The following is a 16,259-nucleotide window of genomic DNA, read 5'->3' on the forward strand; positions in this document are numbered from 1 at the left end:
GAATAGTTACGGAGGTAAGCAGAAAAAGTTTGGAAAACAATGGTAAGGGTAGTTATGTAGAATTAAGTTGGTGCTTTCTCCAGTGATTAAATTCTCTACTTATGCCAATCTTAAAAAAAAATAAATAAATTCAGAGGTGCCTGGGTGGCTCAGTCAGTTGAGTGTCCAACTTTGGCTCAGGTCAAGATCTCAGAGTTTGTTGAGTCTGAAGCCTGCACTGGGCTCACTGCTGTCAGCATCCTCTGTCCTCTCTCTCTCTGCCCACCCCGGCCCCTGCTCACAAAAATAAATAAACCTTTAAAAAAACTAGCACAAAAAGCCTTCATGTCTTTGATAAGACAGACAGACACACATCATGCACAATAATGTTCTATTCTCCCCTCAAGTATATATATAAAAACATGGTAGAATTCTTATTAATTACCAGAGAACCTCTAAACTGAGCACTTCACTTACCAAAAGATGGTTTCTATAACAGACCACCCGAACACTTATTAACAAAAATAAGGGAGAGGGGGCCACCTGGTGTCTCAGTCAGTTAAGTGTCCGACTTTGGCTCAGGTCACCATCTCGCGGTTAGTGAGTTCAAACCCTGGGTCAGGCTCTGTGCTGACAGCTGAGAGCCCGGAGCCTGCTTCAGATTCTGTCTCTCTCTCTCTCTCTCTCTCTCTCTCAAAAATAAACAAACATTAAAAAATTTTAAAACAAAAAAACCTAATTGAATAACTACTAAATTCTGGGCACCATGCTAACTATATGGTTACAGCTATCTGGCATGACAAAGCAGAAATAATGTAAATTAAAACACAGTTTTTCACTTTGTAAGAATGGTGAAAAACACCTCAGAAAAATGGAGAAAATTCACAAGTTTTTACCTTTTTTGAACTTTGTAACCTCAAATGCTCTGGATACAATATAGTCTCCGACATTAAGATTGAAGAGTTCTTACCAGGTTCCCTGAAAATCTCAATACTATTGTCCTAAATATCAATATTCTAATTCCTTCTAATCCTCCAAAAACTTAAATCCATTATTTCACTGAGTGTTTTACACTAAAGAATAATCCTCAAATTCCTCCAGGTTACCAAGGATACCCACAATCTTCTCTCACAACTAAAATGATGTTAGCTTATTCAAAGTGAATGTTAACTGTGGGGTCTCTGGGGGCTCAGTTGGTTAACTGTCAGACTTTGGCTCAGGTCATGACCTCATGGTTTGGTCTGTGAGTTTGAGCCCTGTGTCTGGCTATCTGCTGTCAGCACAGAGCCTGCTTTGGATCTTCTGTCTCTCTCTCTCTCTGACTCTCCCCCTCTAACTCTCACATTCTCTCTCTCAAAAATAAATAAAAACATTTAAGAAAAAAAGTGGATATTAACTTGTAACAGAAACCAAGACTTTTCTCACAGCAACACAGAAAGAAGTTAAAAATATGTTAGGTATAAATCTATCCAGCATCGGAAGAGTCTGAGAACTACAGCTAACCTAGAATATATAGTTTATACTAGAATAAAAATTTGAGTCATACTTACAGAGGTCTTACACCATTATGTTGTACCCCTAAAACTAATGCAACATTGTGTGTCAACAATCCTTTAATTAAAAAAGATTTTTTTAAATTTAAATCATGAAGTCAAAAAGAAAATTCAAATAAAGTGCATTTTCTGGTTAGAAAATCTTTTTGGCTTTAAACTCTCTAAAACTATGAAAAATGTTTTAGTCCACTTTTCTCCCTAAAAACTTATAGAATACTAAACTGTATTTTGTAGTACCAGGGATATCATTCCAAAAGGTTTTTTGTTGTTGTTTTAAGTTTTCAAAGTTTGGGGTTTTCTGTTTTGTTTTGTTTGTTTTAAGAGAGAGAGACAGACAATATAAGGAGGACAGGGGCATAGAGTGAGGGAAAGAGAGAATCCCAAGAGAAAGAATCCTCTATGCACGGCCAGCAGAGAGCCGGACGCAGGGCTCAAACCCCCAAAACCATGAGATCATGACTTGAGCCAACACCAAGTGTCGGATGCTTAACTGACTGAGCACCCAGGCACCCCAAAAAGGTATTCTTAAATAAAATTCCTGATTATACCCTTACTTCTAAAATGTAGAGAATTTTTCTCATGTCCAAACTATCAAAATCTCTCTTTTCAGAAATTACTGGAAGACTGTACTGTTTAAAATATTAAGGAATGTAGTATAGACAATATTTAACTCTGTTAAAAATAGACATCCATAATCATAAACCCACACACTGCAATCCCTAAAGCACAGACATATGCTGGACATGAAACAAATAGTCAAACACAGATTTTTAAAACATATGGGATTGCCTTGTAAGAAAGTGTATTAATCATAGTTCTAAAGTTACATTTAATTTTTAACAATAAATAAAGTTGCATTTAATAGAAAAACACCTAAAGAGATCCTGTCCAGAAGGGTGCAGGAAATAAGTGCAATATAAAGTTAACACTAAAAGCAAACTATCCGAAAACAAAAGTCCCTAACATTTTTATTATATATTAATTCTCATTTAAAAGCGCGAGAGAGGGAGAGAGAATCTTTGTGAAAAACATCAAAATGAGAAAAAAGAGAACCCACATTTATCTTGGGAAAGAACATGAGGTTACGACAACCACATCTCTTAAAAATGGAAATGTGTCTGGGTCTGGAAGCAAGAATATTACCTGTTCTACATATAGTATGCATGAATGCTTCTACATATGATGTTAGGGAAACCACATATTTTTAAAAAGTTAATGGTAAATTAAATAATATTTTAGTGATGCTACTTCCCAATTTTCTATCAAATAACAAGTTAAAATACTTACTATTTTGTATAACTACATAAGTGATTGTTGGGGGGAAAGTACTGCTTTACTTCCTGACTAACAAAAGAAAAAACTGTTCTCAGGACATTTAAAGGAGGGCCCAAATTAACTTCATCCTGTTACCACACAATTTCCTCTCATGTGTGAAAGGCAAAGCCTTAAGATATTCTATCCATAAGCTTTTCTTTATTAAGCCTGCTCTAACTATACCACAACAGCTGGTTGATAAATAAAGTTGTGCCCTTTTAATAGCATTTATCTGTAGAAACAGGCCATGCATCTGAATAAGCACAGTGGGGAAAAAATAGGGGAATGCTCCAGATGTCCAAAATTGTGAACCAAATAAGAAACGTCTTACTTGTCAATCAAGTTTGTATTCAAAACCTAGAAAATACGTTTTTTACATTTCTTAACCAGATCACAACTAAAAATTAGAGTGATACAAATATAAATAGTCTTAACATCAGAAAGCCAGTAATTAAACATGAATTCCACAGGAAATAATCACAAACTGATGAGAGGAAGGAAAAATAATGATTGATAACTATTTGTCCCTATGGTGCAAATTAGGGATTAATAGTTTGTCACTATAGTAAATGCTCCAAGTAAGTAAATGATTTTTGAAATTTTGCTTTTTATAGTTTTATAAGCTGTTTTTCCTTGCTATCTGCTTTGCCTTCTCCCTTATAATTTATTACAGGCCAGGAAGCCATATAAAACTTGTTAGCACTGTATCCAAAATATGAATAAATAAGCACTAAGGTGTATCCCTCTAATAAAATGAGTTTGGATGCTAAGGTTGACATTTAAAAAAAATATATTTCTATTTATTTCTAGGAGAGAGAGAGAGAGAGAGAGAGACAGCATGAGCAGGGGAGGGTCAGAGAGAGAGGGAGATACAGACTCTGAAATAGGCTCCAGGCTCTGAGCTGGCAGTCAGCACAGAGCCTGACGCGGGGCTCAAATCCACGAACCGCGAGATCATGACCTAAGCGAAAGTCGGACGCTTAACCGACTAAGCCACCCAGGCGCCCCTAAGGTTGACATTTTTATTGTCAACATGGAAGCTTTGAAATGCTTTCTCCTTGATTATTTGACTATGCTCCAAATAACTAGAAATGATACACAAAATCCCCAAAGCACAGTTAAGTTGATGGGTAGGAGTAGAGGAAAAAAGTTACTGAACAATAAATACATGGCATGTAGTTCAGTTACGTAAGACAAAATCATATATATCTGCATATAAATATAAACCTATGCATAGACACAGAAAAAGATGTGGGTAAGATATACACCAAACTGATGACTTTCTTATAAAAAGGAAGTAGGAATGGAGGCAGAGTGGGGAGGTAATATAGGGGTGAGAGGAGTTCTACCTTTTTTTTTTTACTTTTTACAATTCTATATTGACAAAAAGGCATTATTAGCCTTGGAATAAAATTGGCTTCTCTCTTAAGGATTACTTAGATTTACTGACCTCATCATATGTTTTGTTTGATTTACAATATAGTCAGGTAGCAGGTAAACAGCCCAGAAAAAGGTGAATTCCAAAAGAAGTCTGCTGGAAATGGGATGAGGTAATGAGGATAATCCATACTGAGAGAATCATAGGTTGACTATATTTCATAGGCTTCAAATGATAATGAGTTAAAGATTATAAGGATTCAAGGTATTATGATAACAATTCTCCACATTAAATCTGAATGAAAGCCTTTTTTTATACTGCTGTTAAGACCTAATCTTCACAAAGGAATGGAGACCATGGAAAAAGTTCACTACTATGCGAAACAGATGGTGAAAGTTTCCTACCATATTAATTTGCCCACACAATCTAAAACCATATTACTTAAAATGCAAATAATTTCAACTGACTTAGGGTGGCATCATGATCAAAGCTTGTATCTATAATTCATGCAGTAAGATAAAATTAATTTTAAAAAAGATAAAATTAATATTTCTCAGTTTCCCAGTCTTTCTCTATTCCATACTGTCTCCAAACCTCAAATTCAAATAAGTGAAAAACATCAAAAAAGAACCACAGATGGGGTGGGGGTGGGAAGACATGGAATATACACATATGCTATATTTAATTTTAATTTTTATTTTTTAAAATGTTTTTTATTTATTTCTGAGAGAAAGAGGCAGCGTGAGCAGGGGACGGTCAGAGAGAGGGAGACACAGAATCTGAAGCAGGTTCCAATCTCTGAGCTAGCTGTTAGCACAGAGCCCGATGCGGGGCTCGAACCCACGAACTGTGAGATCATGACCTGAGCTGAAGTTGGATGCTTAGCCGACTGAGCCACCCAGGCGCCCCTATTTAATTTTTAAAGGTGCTTACTTATTAGATTTTCTTTCTTTAATAAAAGTCTCAAATTTTGCAGTGCAAAACAGCATTCTTAAATATTCAAAGTTTGTACCCTGATTTTATTTATACCAATGCGACTCACTGCCATTCAGCACACTTTGGACTTCTCAGAAAATCCCAGCAACTCTAAAGGTCTATGGAATATAACAATTTGTAACACTGCGGAGGCAATTAACATGAAATGTCTTAGTTTCAAGACTGGTGCGTCTGGGGGCGCCTAGGTGGCTCAGTCGGTTGGGCATCCGACTTTGGCTCAGGTCACGATCTCATGGTTCGTGGGTTTGAGCCCCATGTCAGGCTCTGTGCTGACAGCTAGCTCAGAGCCTGGAGCCTGCTTCAGATTCTGTATCTCCCTCTCTCTCTCACCCTCCCCTGCCCACGCTGTCTCTCTCTCTCAGGAAATAAATTAAAAAAACATTTTAAAAAATTTAAAAAAAAAAAAAAAGACTGGTGTGTCTGGATGAGAAAATTTACTGCTGAGGATCAGCTCATCCCCACCCACCTTTGTTGAAATCTGCTTGTTAGAGTTGCTGTGAATTCTACACATTCTAGATACACAAAGATTTATCCTGTTTGAATGCCAAAAAAAAAAAGAACTACTGTGCTCATAACTAATTCTGAAAGATAGCTCTATGTCATAGGACAATATTCATTTCTGAAGGATTACTATGAAACAAGCTAACAGGCACCCTCAGCCCCTGCAGCTCCGCCTACATTCGCAAGTTGTGGAAGACAGCCGTTCTCATACCTGCCCTTCAGGTTCTCAAGCTCCCTGTGATGCAACATGCTCCGCATGTGTTCGTCCATCTCCTTCAAAATTAAAGAAAGCAGATTAAACTCAGGGGGGTTGCTTTGGGAAAAGAAATTCCTCTGTTTTTATTCAATCAACAACTAGGCTTCAAGTTCTTGTGTCATTAGTGTTTGTCGTGGTCACCCTTCTCAATTCAATAGTGAAACCAGTTCCTCTTAATTCTTTAGCTGTGTTTTAGGCATTTTTCATTCTTAATTAAAAGAATTGTTAAGAAAACCTAATTAAATGGCTTTCCAAAAAGGTTAAAAAGTATATTTCTTCAAGGGGGCAAAAGATTTAAGAATAAACTACGTGGGATGAATTCTATCTCAAAATTAACTACAGTTTGGCTACTTTTCTCCAGACTTCCTTTCCCTATTCAACCGATAGTTTCTCAAGAGTAAATTACAACTGTTACTCAAGTCTTGGCCAGGGCTTGGCATACAGTTGTCAACATCTGCTGCATGAACAGACGGATATATCAATTCTATGTAGAAAATATGGATATAACAAAACTTCTCTGTGGTTGATTAGGAAGTATTTAAAAACTGCTTTGAACACAGCAGCTCAATAATGCTTTCATCTTCACTGCCCACTCTTCCTCAACTGACTTGTTTGGTTCTGATGAGATGTTTGAAAACTTACTAGGTTCTCCCCTCCCTCCATCCCATTCTTAGTGGGAAGAAAATGAAATCTGTGGGAAGAGCTTCCACCTAAAAACATATGCACACACCTCCAAAAACTCAAAAAGCTGTAAATGTCTAGCCCCTTGTCATGCACAAGTATACATAGGAAGCACGCTATAATTAAAGAATGACTGTTAATGTGTATAATAAAAGGGCTTCTGTAGTTGTTGAGTATTACTATTTTTTTTTAGAAATTTTTTTTTAATTTTTATTTATTTCTAGGAGAGAGAGGAGACAGCGTGAGCAGGGGAGGGTCAGAGAGAGAGGGAGACACGGACTCTGAAATAGGCTCCAGGCTCCGAGCTGGCAGTCAGCACAGAGCCCGACGTGGGGCTCGAACCCACGAACCGTGAGATCATGACCTAAGCGAAAGTCGGATGCCTAACTGACTAAGCCACCCAGGCACCCCGAGTATTACTATTAACTTTACCCTGTGTTTAAGTGGCTCAAGCATTTCTCTACATGAACTGCACAACACTGCTGACAGAATAGTATTAATTTCACAAGGATACAAGGAAACACAGAAGCTAACTCCTTTATTCACCAAATATTTATCACTGCTTATTATAAATACAGAGTTAGGCACTGAAGGGATAAGTGTGAAAATAATCCCATATTTGACACCAAAGCACTATAACCATCTAGTGCATTGAGATTTCTCATTTTATACAATTAATTTGTCAGAGTACGATTCAATAACCTATTCTTACTTTATCTATTACAGTGTGACAAATAGGGAGGTGATTCAAAACACAACCCTTAAATGACAATTTTATTGAAGATGACCATCATTTCCTTCCTATCTCTACAAATGCTTCATTTGGAGGATAGCTTTACATGTGATGCCCTTCTACCTACAACTGATTGGCCATAACTAGAATGAACACTTACAGAGCTGAAAGCTGAGTCAAGTTAGTGACATAAGAACAAAAAAATCCATGAATACATGACACGTACTCAAATCCCTATGCATCCTTTTGTTCAATTTTTCCTTATATGAGATTTACATATACCAAATCCCCTTTTCTTGAGCTAAATTTAAGTTCCTCTGTTTCTTGCAACCATTCATGACCAAAACAGCATTCAATGACATAGGTAATCCTCTCTGATATAAAAATTAATTCTGTATTCTATTTCTGTAATAAAAATGTTACCATTCAAACTTGTTTTGATGTGACTTCTGATTGGCTAAAACACTTCGCACATCTTTTCCTAAATTTATATCTGAAATTCTCTCCCATCCTGCTTCAAGGAATGAATGCAAGCAGTGTGCCAACCAACTGAGCTTTCAAAATAACCAGGAAAGATCCATGGGCATGGGATTAAAGTAATAACCTCAAATGCATACTTGCTCAGTTATCAAGCTTCTATTTAGTTCTTCTATATTAATAGCATGCTTTTTAAAGGAGAAGGAGGAAGGAAAATTTTTTTTTAAGATTTGGCAGTTGAACAAATTTAGAAAACACGGAATACAACCAATTTTTTTTTTTTGTATCTTAACTCCGGGGCTTCTCAGCTTTTCATAAATTATTGAGCATCAGAATGCTCAGGGACGCAGTATACAGCTTTTCCCCATTCTTATGGTATTTTTAGGTTCTTTTTCTTCTCCATAGTATATTTAAAGAAATCAGGATTATGCTACTTTGGGAGATTAGAGGAAAGCACTGCTTCAACATAAGTTGTTCATAATGTATCTAAAACTATCAGAATTATTCCTTTCAACTAACCCATCCTAATTTCTTAGACCACATTAATCTTTTTTTTCTTTTAATGTTTACTTGTTTATTTCTGAGAGAGAGAGGGAGAGAGAGGGAACACACATGTGAGTGCAGGGAGAGGTAGAGAGAGAGGGAGACAGAATCCCAAGAAGACTCTGCACTGTCAACACACAGCCCGAGGTGGGGCTTGAACCCACCAAGCCTTGTTACCATGACCTGAGCTGAAATCAAAAGTTGGAGGCTCAAATGACAGAGCTACCCAGGCACCACTAGACCACATTAATCTTAACACTTAAATCACACCGTTCCCTCACTTAAAAACCCATAATTGGCAGGGCACCTGGATGGTTCAGTCGGTTAGGCATTCAACTTCAGCTCAGGTCAGGATCTCATGATTCATGAGTTTGAGCCCATCGGGCTCTCAGCTGTCGGTGCAGAGCCCACTTCTGAAATTCTGTCCCTGCTTCTTCTGTCCCTCCATGCCCCCACTGCTCATACTCTCTCTCAAAAACAAACATAAAAAAAAACACCTATAATTGGCATTTCCTAAGGCAGGAGTAGGTAATCAATCTAGCTCTTAATTTAATTTCACTAAGATCCATGGAAAAATATGGAGAGAGAAAAATGTCTTAAACAAGAAGAAATGTCAAAAAACTTAAAATGGAAAAATTATGAAGTATCACAAGATAGGGCTCCTACACCACAAAAGTCTGAAGCCATACTTCTGAATGTCTGCCTAGCCCTCTCATACCTTCTCTATTTTCCATCTCCCTCCAATCTGAAAGGAGCCATAAGGAATTTTTATTACAAATTTGCATAAACTCTGGTCAAAATTTTTTTAAACTAGAAGAACAGTTCTTCTACTTTTGTAAAAGACATCAGCCATAGTATTGAACATGATTTTAGAATCTCAACTGGGTGCTTGGGTGGCTCAATCAGTGAAGCATCAGACTTGTGATTTTGGCCAGGTCGTGATCTCATGGGTTCATGAGTTCAAGTCCCATGTGCTGGCGGCATGGAGCCTACTTGGGATTCTTCCCCTCTCCCACTTGCATTTTCTCTAAGTCAATAAAATTTTAAAAAATATTAATGAACAAATAAATAAAATCTTAGTTGATTTTTTCATCACTAATAGAAATCCTAAATAGGAAAAGAAAAAAAAATTTCTTCACCCCAGCCTACTGGATGGATCATAATCAAACCCCTCAGCCTGGCATTCAACATGGTTTATAACTACCTGCATTTAAATTAACAAATTACATTGCAGTCCCACTATTCCCAAACAAAACTGTTTTAATCAGATATAGCCCCTATGACAACTGTTATACTCCATTCTATCTCTGTAGTTTTGTACATGTTATTCCACCTGAAATATCTCTTTTATTTCTGTAAACCATCTTACTCCTAAACATCTTTCTAGGTTCATTCAAACTTCCCAGGCTAACTTATAATCATAATAATATGATAATTATGATAATCTTCCCAGTTCTCTGAATTTTCAGTGACAATCCATAATATCTTTTTTTTTTTTTTTTTAAATGTTTTATTTATTTTTAGGAGAGAGAGAGAGAGACAGCGTGAGCAGGGGAGGGTAAGAGAGAGAGGGAGTCACAGACCGAAACAGGCTCCAGGTTCTGAGCTGGCAGTCAGCACAGAGCCCGACGCGGGGCTCGAACCCACGAACCGCGAGATCATGACCTAAGCGAAAGTCGGACGCTTAACCGACTAAGCCACCCAGGCGCCCCAACAATCCATAATATCTTAAAAGCTTAGAGGGGCGCCAGGGTGGCTCAGTCAGTTAAGCATCCAACTTCGGCTCCAGTCACAATCTCCCAGTTCTTGAGTTTGAGCCCTGCGTCAGGCTCTGTGCTGACAGCTCAGAGCCTGAAGCCTGCTTCGGATTCTGTGTCTCCTTCTCTCTCTGCCCCTCCTCTGCTCACGCTCTGTCTCTCTCAAAAATAAATAAACATTAAAAAAATTTTTTAAAAACCGAGAGAAAAATTTATCAGTATTTAAGCTAGCAGTACTACTTTAAAACCAAACAATAAAGGCTAGAAAAAGCAAAAAGTGACACAAATTGCAGCCAATTTCCCTAAGGTACAAAAAGTTCTTTTCAGGTCTGAAAGTTGTTTTCCTCTGAGCAACACTCCCACCTTGTGGACATCTAGGATATTGTTAACTCCATTTCTGCTGTACTACACTTTCCACAAGCATGGGCAGAAACAGAATGTGGGTATGGACAACAAATGCTGTATTCTTAGCTCATTAGATAATAGTATAACCTCAAATAAATTGAATTTTATTTATTTTTTTTAATGTTTTATTTATTTCTGAGAGAGAAAGAGAAAGAGAGAGAGAGGCAATGTGAGCAGGGGAGGGTCAGAGAGAGGGAGACACAGAATCTGAAGCAGGCTCCAGGCTGACCTGGCTGTCAGCACAGAGCCCGATGCAGGGCTCAAACCCATGAACCATGAGATCATGACCTGAGCCGAAGTCGGATGCTTAACCAACTGAGCCACCCAGGCACCCTTAAATAAACTGAATTTTAAGACATGTTCTCTACAACTGGTTACTGACTAAATTAGTAACTATTTATTATTGACTTTTGAGTATCCTCAAATTCTGGGTAGAGATTTAATAATGTAGCTACTGGCTTTATGAGACAGTAAAAAAGAAACCAGTGGAACGAGACTATGATTTAGGAAACAAGCATAAATAAGATACCATTAAAAGCTTTCACCTATCTACAAATTCTACATGTCATCTTTAGAAAACAAAGGAAAAAAAAAAAGGATCAGTCATAAAAGCCTCAGATTCTCCCTCTTCTATTTATTACCTTTCTTGAGCTGTACACAATGTGGCACAATATGCATTTTCGTTCTCGTACCATAGTGACCAGATCTGAAGCACTCAACGTCACACCTGCAATGAGGAAGTAACAAATTAGTAACCTTTTTCTTCCCAGATGTCTTCTGAGATTCATCTTAACATAGCTAAAAATACAAGTCTTGCATCTCCCTCACCTCTACCCTGCTCTTCCCAGTCTTCCCACCCTGGTAAATGAAAATTCAAATTTTGGAAGTCATCCTTGATCCCTCTTTCTCACCCCATATCCACCCTCATCAGCAAATTCTGCCAGTCCCACCCTGAAATGTATCCCAAATCCACCCCCGCCTCGCTACTTAGAACATCTGTCATCTCACATGGCACTAGCCTACTGACTTGACTCTCTAGCTCCAGTCTTATCCTCTTAAAGTCTATTTTCAAAACAGGAGCCAAAGAGTCTCACACAGGATTCTTTTACAATTTAAGTCATATCATTTAATTCCTCTGCACAAAATCTTCCAAGATTCCCATCTCACTCACAGGACATCCAGTCCCTCGCCATGGGCCACAAAATCTGTTTCTCTCAATGTGACTCCATGTGCCACCATACCACTCTTCTTGCTAGTCCTTGATCACACCAGGGATTCTCCTACCTTACAGTTTCTTATTTCCTATTCCCTCTGCCAGGAATATGCTTCCTTAAGAGGTCTTTATGGTTCTCATAGCTCTTTCTCTCAAGTACCTAAAATGCTGCTTCATCAAGGAGGCCTTCCCTGATCTATACTAGCTGTATCTTTTGCTCCCCATTCCTTCTATCCTATTAACCTGCTTATTTTTTTGCTGCAGAAAGCTTTATTGTTTCCATTTGGTCCACCGCTTGGGAGAGGGCTCCATGGCAGTTAAAAAGCTGCCTAGAAGCTGCATGGAGAGGCTCAGGCAGAAGCCTGACACCAAGGGGATGGCAGAGAGCCCCTCAAAGGGCTCTAGAGGCTCTCAATCATGCTTGAGGGTGAGCCTTTGGAGTAGATACCTGCCCAGGCCAGCCTGGGGACCAGCCAGCTTGCAGAGGTTTGTCAGGTAGTTGCCCATCTTCTCAATGGTTTCACCTGCTCATCTAGGACATGGCTTTCTAAGAAATTACAGAGATGAGGGTCTGCATGGGCAAAACCCAAGGCATGAAGATACAAAAGGGCCTGGTTCAGTTTCTTCTCCAGGACCACAGCGTCTCCCCTCGTGTCCAAGGTTTCACCCCACCCAACTTGGAGCATTTGCTGCATATTGTGTTAGAGGGTGCATCCCCCCTCCCCCACCACTAGTTTTGCATCTTCAGGAGATAGTGGTCACCCTCACACTTCTCCTCAGTTAACTTGTAGAAGTGCCAGAACCACAACATCATGGTTGAAATATAAGCCCAGAGAGAAGTAGGTATAGGAAGCCTACAGATACAGGTTGACCAGCTGGTTGACAGCAGCCACCATCTCGTTGGAATAATTCTGACAAATCCAGGACCTCATGTTTGATTGGCAATAAGGAACTAAGCTTAAAAAAATAAAAACAGCATTAGCTGGTCTTAGAGGCAAAGGATAGCTTAGAAGATGGCTCCGAAGGTTGCAACTGGAAAAGAGGTCGGAGAGTGGTAGAAGGCTAGAAGGTGTCCCTGGGTCTGATACATCCAAATACTGCTGAAAGAAGAGGCAGATCCATGGAACTCCTGGGTTTGCTACCCTAATTTTTATATTTTTTAATAGCACTGTGGTAGACTGTTTCTGTAGAGAGCCACAACGTTATCTCTGGTCCTGTGTGTTCTTTTGCAATTTAATCTTATCACCACCACCTATGGAAAGGTGTGGTTCATTTATTTTCCCTTCTTGTAATTCCCTTACATCTTAGTGTTTACCTCAACTTTAATTACTGTTTACATGCAGTATTTTCTTTCATTCAGCAAGCATTTGTTGAGCAGCAAGCACTATTCTAAGAGCTGGGGAAACAATGATAAAGAAGCTATGTCCAGAACTTTTTTTTAAGATTTTAAGTAATCTCTACACCCAATGTGGGGCTCCAGCTCACAACACTGAGATCAAGAGTTGCATGCTCTACCAACTGAGCCAGCCTACCGTCCGTGTCCAGAAATGTTTTTAATATTGGTTCAAGTTATTAATCATCAAAGCAAAACAGGAACAAAAAACTTAGAATCAACAGAGTCAATGGAAAAGTTTGACTTTCTGACATAAGCAACAGCAGCTATTGTGGTGTTTTTATATATTTAGTCAAGTGAGAACGAAGCACTAAAATACAAAGTGTGTTTCTACTTAATAAAGCCAAAGGCATCAACTCCTAGTAAACAGAAAAAGAAATAAAGTCATATAATAAAATATTCCCGTGCAGCCACTCTGGAAAACAGTACGCAGGTTCCTCAAAAAATTAAAAACAGAATTATCGTATGACCCAGCAATTGCATGACTAGGTGTTTATCCAACGGGTACAAAAATGCTGATTCAAAGTGGCACATGCACCCCAATGTTTACAACATTATCAACAATAGCCAAATTACGGAAAGACCTAAATGTCCATCGACTGATGAATGGATAAAGACGACATGTGTGTGTGTGTGTGTGCGCGCGCGCGCGCGCGCGCACCCGCGCTATTTGACAATGAAAAATAATGAAATCTTGCCATTTGCAACAACGTAGATCGAGCTAGAGGATACTATGCTAAGAGAAATAAGTCAGTGAAAGACAGATATCATATGATTTCACTCATATGTGGAATCTGAGAAACACATCAGATGAACACTGGGGAAGGGAAGGAAAAAGATAAAAATAGAGAGGGAGGCAAATTGTAAGAAGACTCTTAAATACAGAGAACAAACAGGGTTGCTGGAAAGGAGGTGGGGAAATGGGCTACATGGGTGATGGGCATTAAAGAGGGCATATGTTGGGATGAGGACTGGGTGTCATATGTAAGAGACGAAGCACTAAATTCCACTCGTGAAACCAACACTACACTATATGTTAACTAACTTGGATTTAAATAAATAAAAATAATATTCTCTATCAACCTTTTAACCAAAGACTCCCTCTTTTTAATTTTTCCTTTCACAAGCTCCATATTCCTAGTCTGCATGAATTAATTTTCATGTCTGTAAAAAATAAAAAGTATAATTGCTAGCAAAGCATTTAATCAATAAGGAACACCTAGCATTTAAGCACTAAACTGATAGGATTCCAGCCAAATACAAAGGAAGTTTAATTTCTATATTCTTAATCTGGGTTAATATATGATTTTCATTAAGCTTTCTGAAATACTCAAATTAGCTCACAGCTTTCTAGAGGAGAACCACTGCTCTCTTTCAAGGTCTTAAGGCTTAGAAGTCAAGGAAATAGAAACTGCCAAACTCTGTAATCTCAAAGTGCTTGAGAGGTTACATTATACAAGTCAGATAAGTATATATAAACAATTCAACTACTGCAGTTCTCACTTTAACCCCTTTGAGTGTTCCTCCCATATCACTTAAAAATACCCACTATGAAATCTTTCTAATTTTCTCCAGACAACTATGAGAAATATCTGTGATATTTCTTAGTCATAATACCTTAAAAGTCCTATAATAAATACTGTTTCTCAACATTCTAATCACTATTCTGTCAATACAATTACCATGCCTGTGGACAAAAACCAAAGTATTGATTCTTTTCCTTCAGATTCCCGTATTTAGTCATCAAGTCCTAACAGATTTCTATTTTTCATCTTTGGTATCTATTCTTCAGTGTAATAAACCTATAAGACTTTACAGGTCTATCTATTCTCTCTTCACCCAACTGCTCCACCTATTAAAGATTCCTGCCTTGGCCTGGAGCCTGCTTCAGATTCTGTCTCTCCCTCTCTCTCTGACCCTCCTCTGCTCACTTACTCTCTCTTCTCTCTCTCTCTCTCTCTCCCAGAAATAAATTAAAAAAAAAAAAAAGATTCCTGCCTTGGCTCATTCCCCCAACATATAAAGAAGTTCTAAACCTAAACAGTACATCAGAATCATCCACATAGCTTATTAATAAAAAGAAATACAGTTGTGTAGGCAGAGTAGAATTATTGCATTGGAATCTCCAGAGACCCCATTTTGTACTTCATTATGCTCTCCCCCCTTTATACAAGGATAGTCACTCAAAAGTGACTCAAATAGGTCAGAAAGACACATTTCCATGTAACCACTATCTCACAACTCTGTAGTCCATCTCAAATATCAATGTTACAATATTTCTCCAAATATTTATTATCTAACTCAAGGCTGGAAAACACTGTTTAGTGTCAAAGAAGTTTGTCACATGATCTTATTTTACTGTTTAAACAACCTGTAATATAAGTAAGTATAGGTTCTCGATGGTAGGTTATGTTTGATTTCCCTCACCTTCCCATGAGGATGGCATCTTTTCATAAACCTCCTAAGATTCATTATAATAAACTCAGTAGTTCTTAAGATATTTGAACTCGGACCTAATTAAAGCCAACTGAGACACCACAGGACAATAATATACTGTAAAAGAGAGAAGAAAAAAAGTTTAGAGGTGCCTGGCTGGCTTAGTTGAAGGAGCATGTGACTCTTGATCTTGGGGTAGTGAATTCGAGCCCCATGTTGGGTGTACCTAAATAAATAAAAACTTAAAAAAAGAAAAAAAAAGGCTTAAGTTTGGTTTGTTGAGGCGGGAGGAGTGGTACTCAGATTAGAATCCTTTTTCTGAATTTCACAGGTAACGCTGTGCCTCCACCTCAACACTGACAAAAAAACTAATGGATTTCTGATGAGCAAAACAGGGTAGAAGAGAGATAGTACTCAGTGACAGATCAAGTTTTTGCCACTATCCCTAGGCTACCCAGAAGGTTAGAGAGCAAAGATATGATGGGCACTTTGGGAGGCACTCTGGAAGGTCTTCACTTCGGTCAGTGGGCCTCCCAAGAAAGTTCCAAGCCTCCTAGCTAAGGAAGAAGTGAGCTGATAATAAAGGTCGCAAAGTATTTTTTTAAATCACAACAAACTATAACCACAATTTTCAGAGGCTTATT

General features: G+C 38.3%; 1 protein-coding gene across 2 annotated transcripts in view; it reads right to left on the reverse strand.

Annotated features, from left to right (window-relative positions):
- ZNF106 (zinc finger protein 106) overlaps window positions 1-16,259 on the reverse strand; it is a 59,934-nt gene that overhangs the window by 32,441 nt on the left and 11,234 nt on the right. For both annotated transcript variants that reach the window (XM_039232741.1, XM_039232740.1), the window contains exons 2-3: window positions 11,215-11,300; window positions 5,933-5,994 (exon numbers count right to left, since the gene is read on the reverse strand). In XM_039232741.1, coding sequence (XP_039088672.1) covers window positions 5,933-5,994; window positions 11,215-11,268 — 116 coding nt within the window. In that variant the 5' untranslated portion in view covers window positions 11,269-11,300. The remainder of the gene's footprint in view (window positions 1-5,932; window positions 5,995-11,214; window positions 11,301-16,259) is intronic.

This window comes from Hyaena hyaena, unplaced genomic scaffold (assembly GCF_003009895.1).
Source record: "Hyaena hyaena isolate Hyena2069 unplaced genomic scaffold, ASM300989v1 scaffold_70, whole genome shotgun sequence".
In the NCBI taxonomy this organism is placed as follows: Eukaryota; Metazoa; Chordata; class Mammalia; order Carnivora; family Hyaenidae; genus Hyaena; species Hyaena hyaena.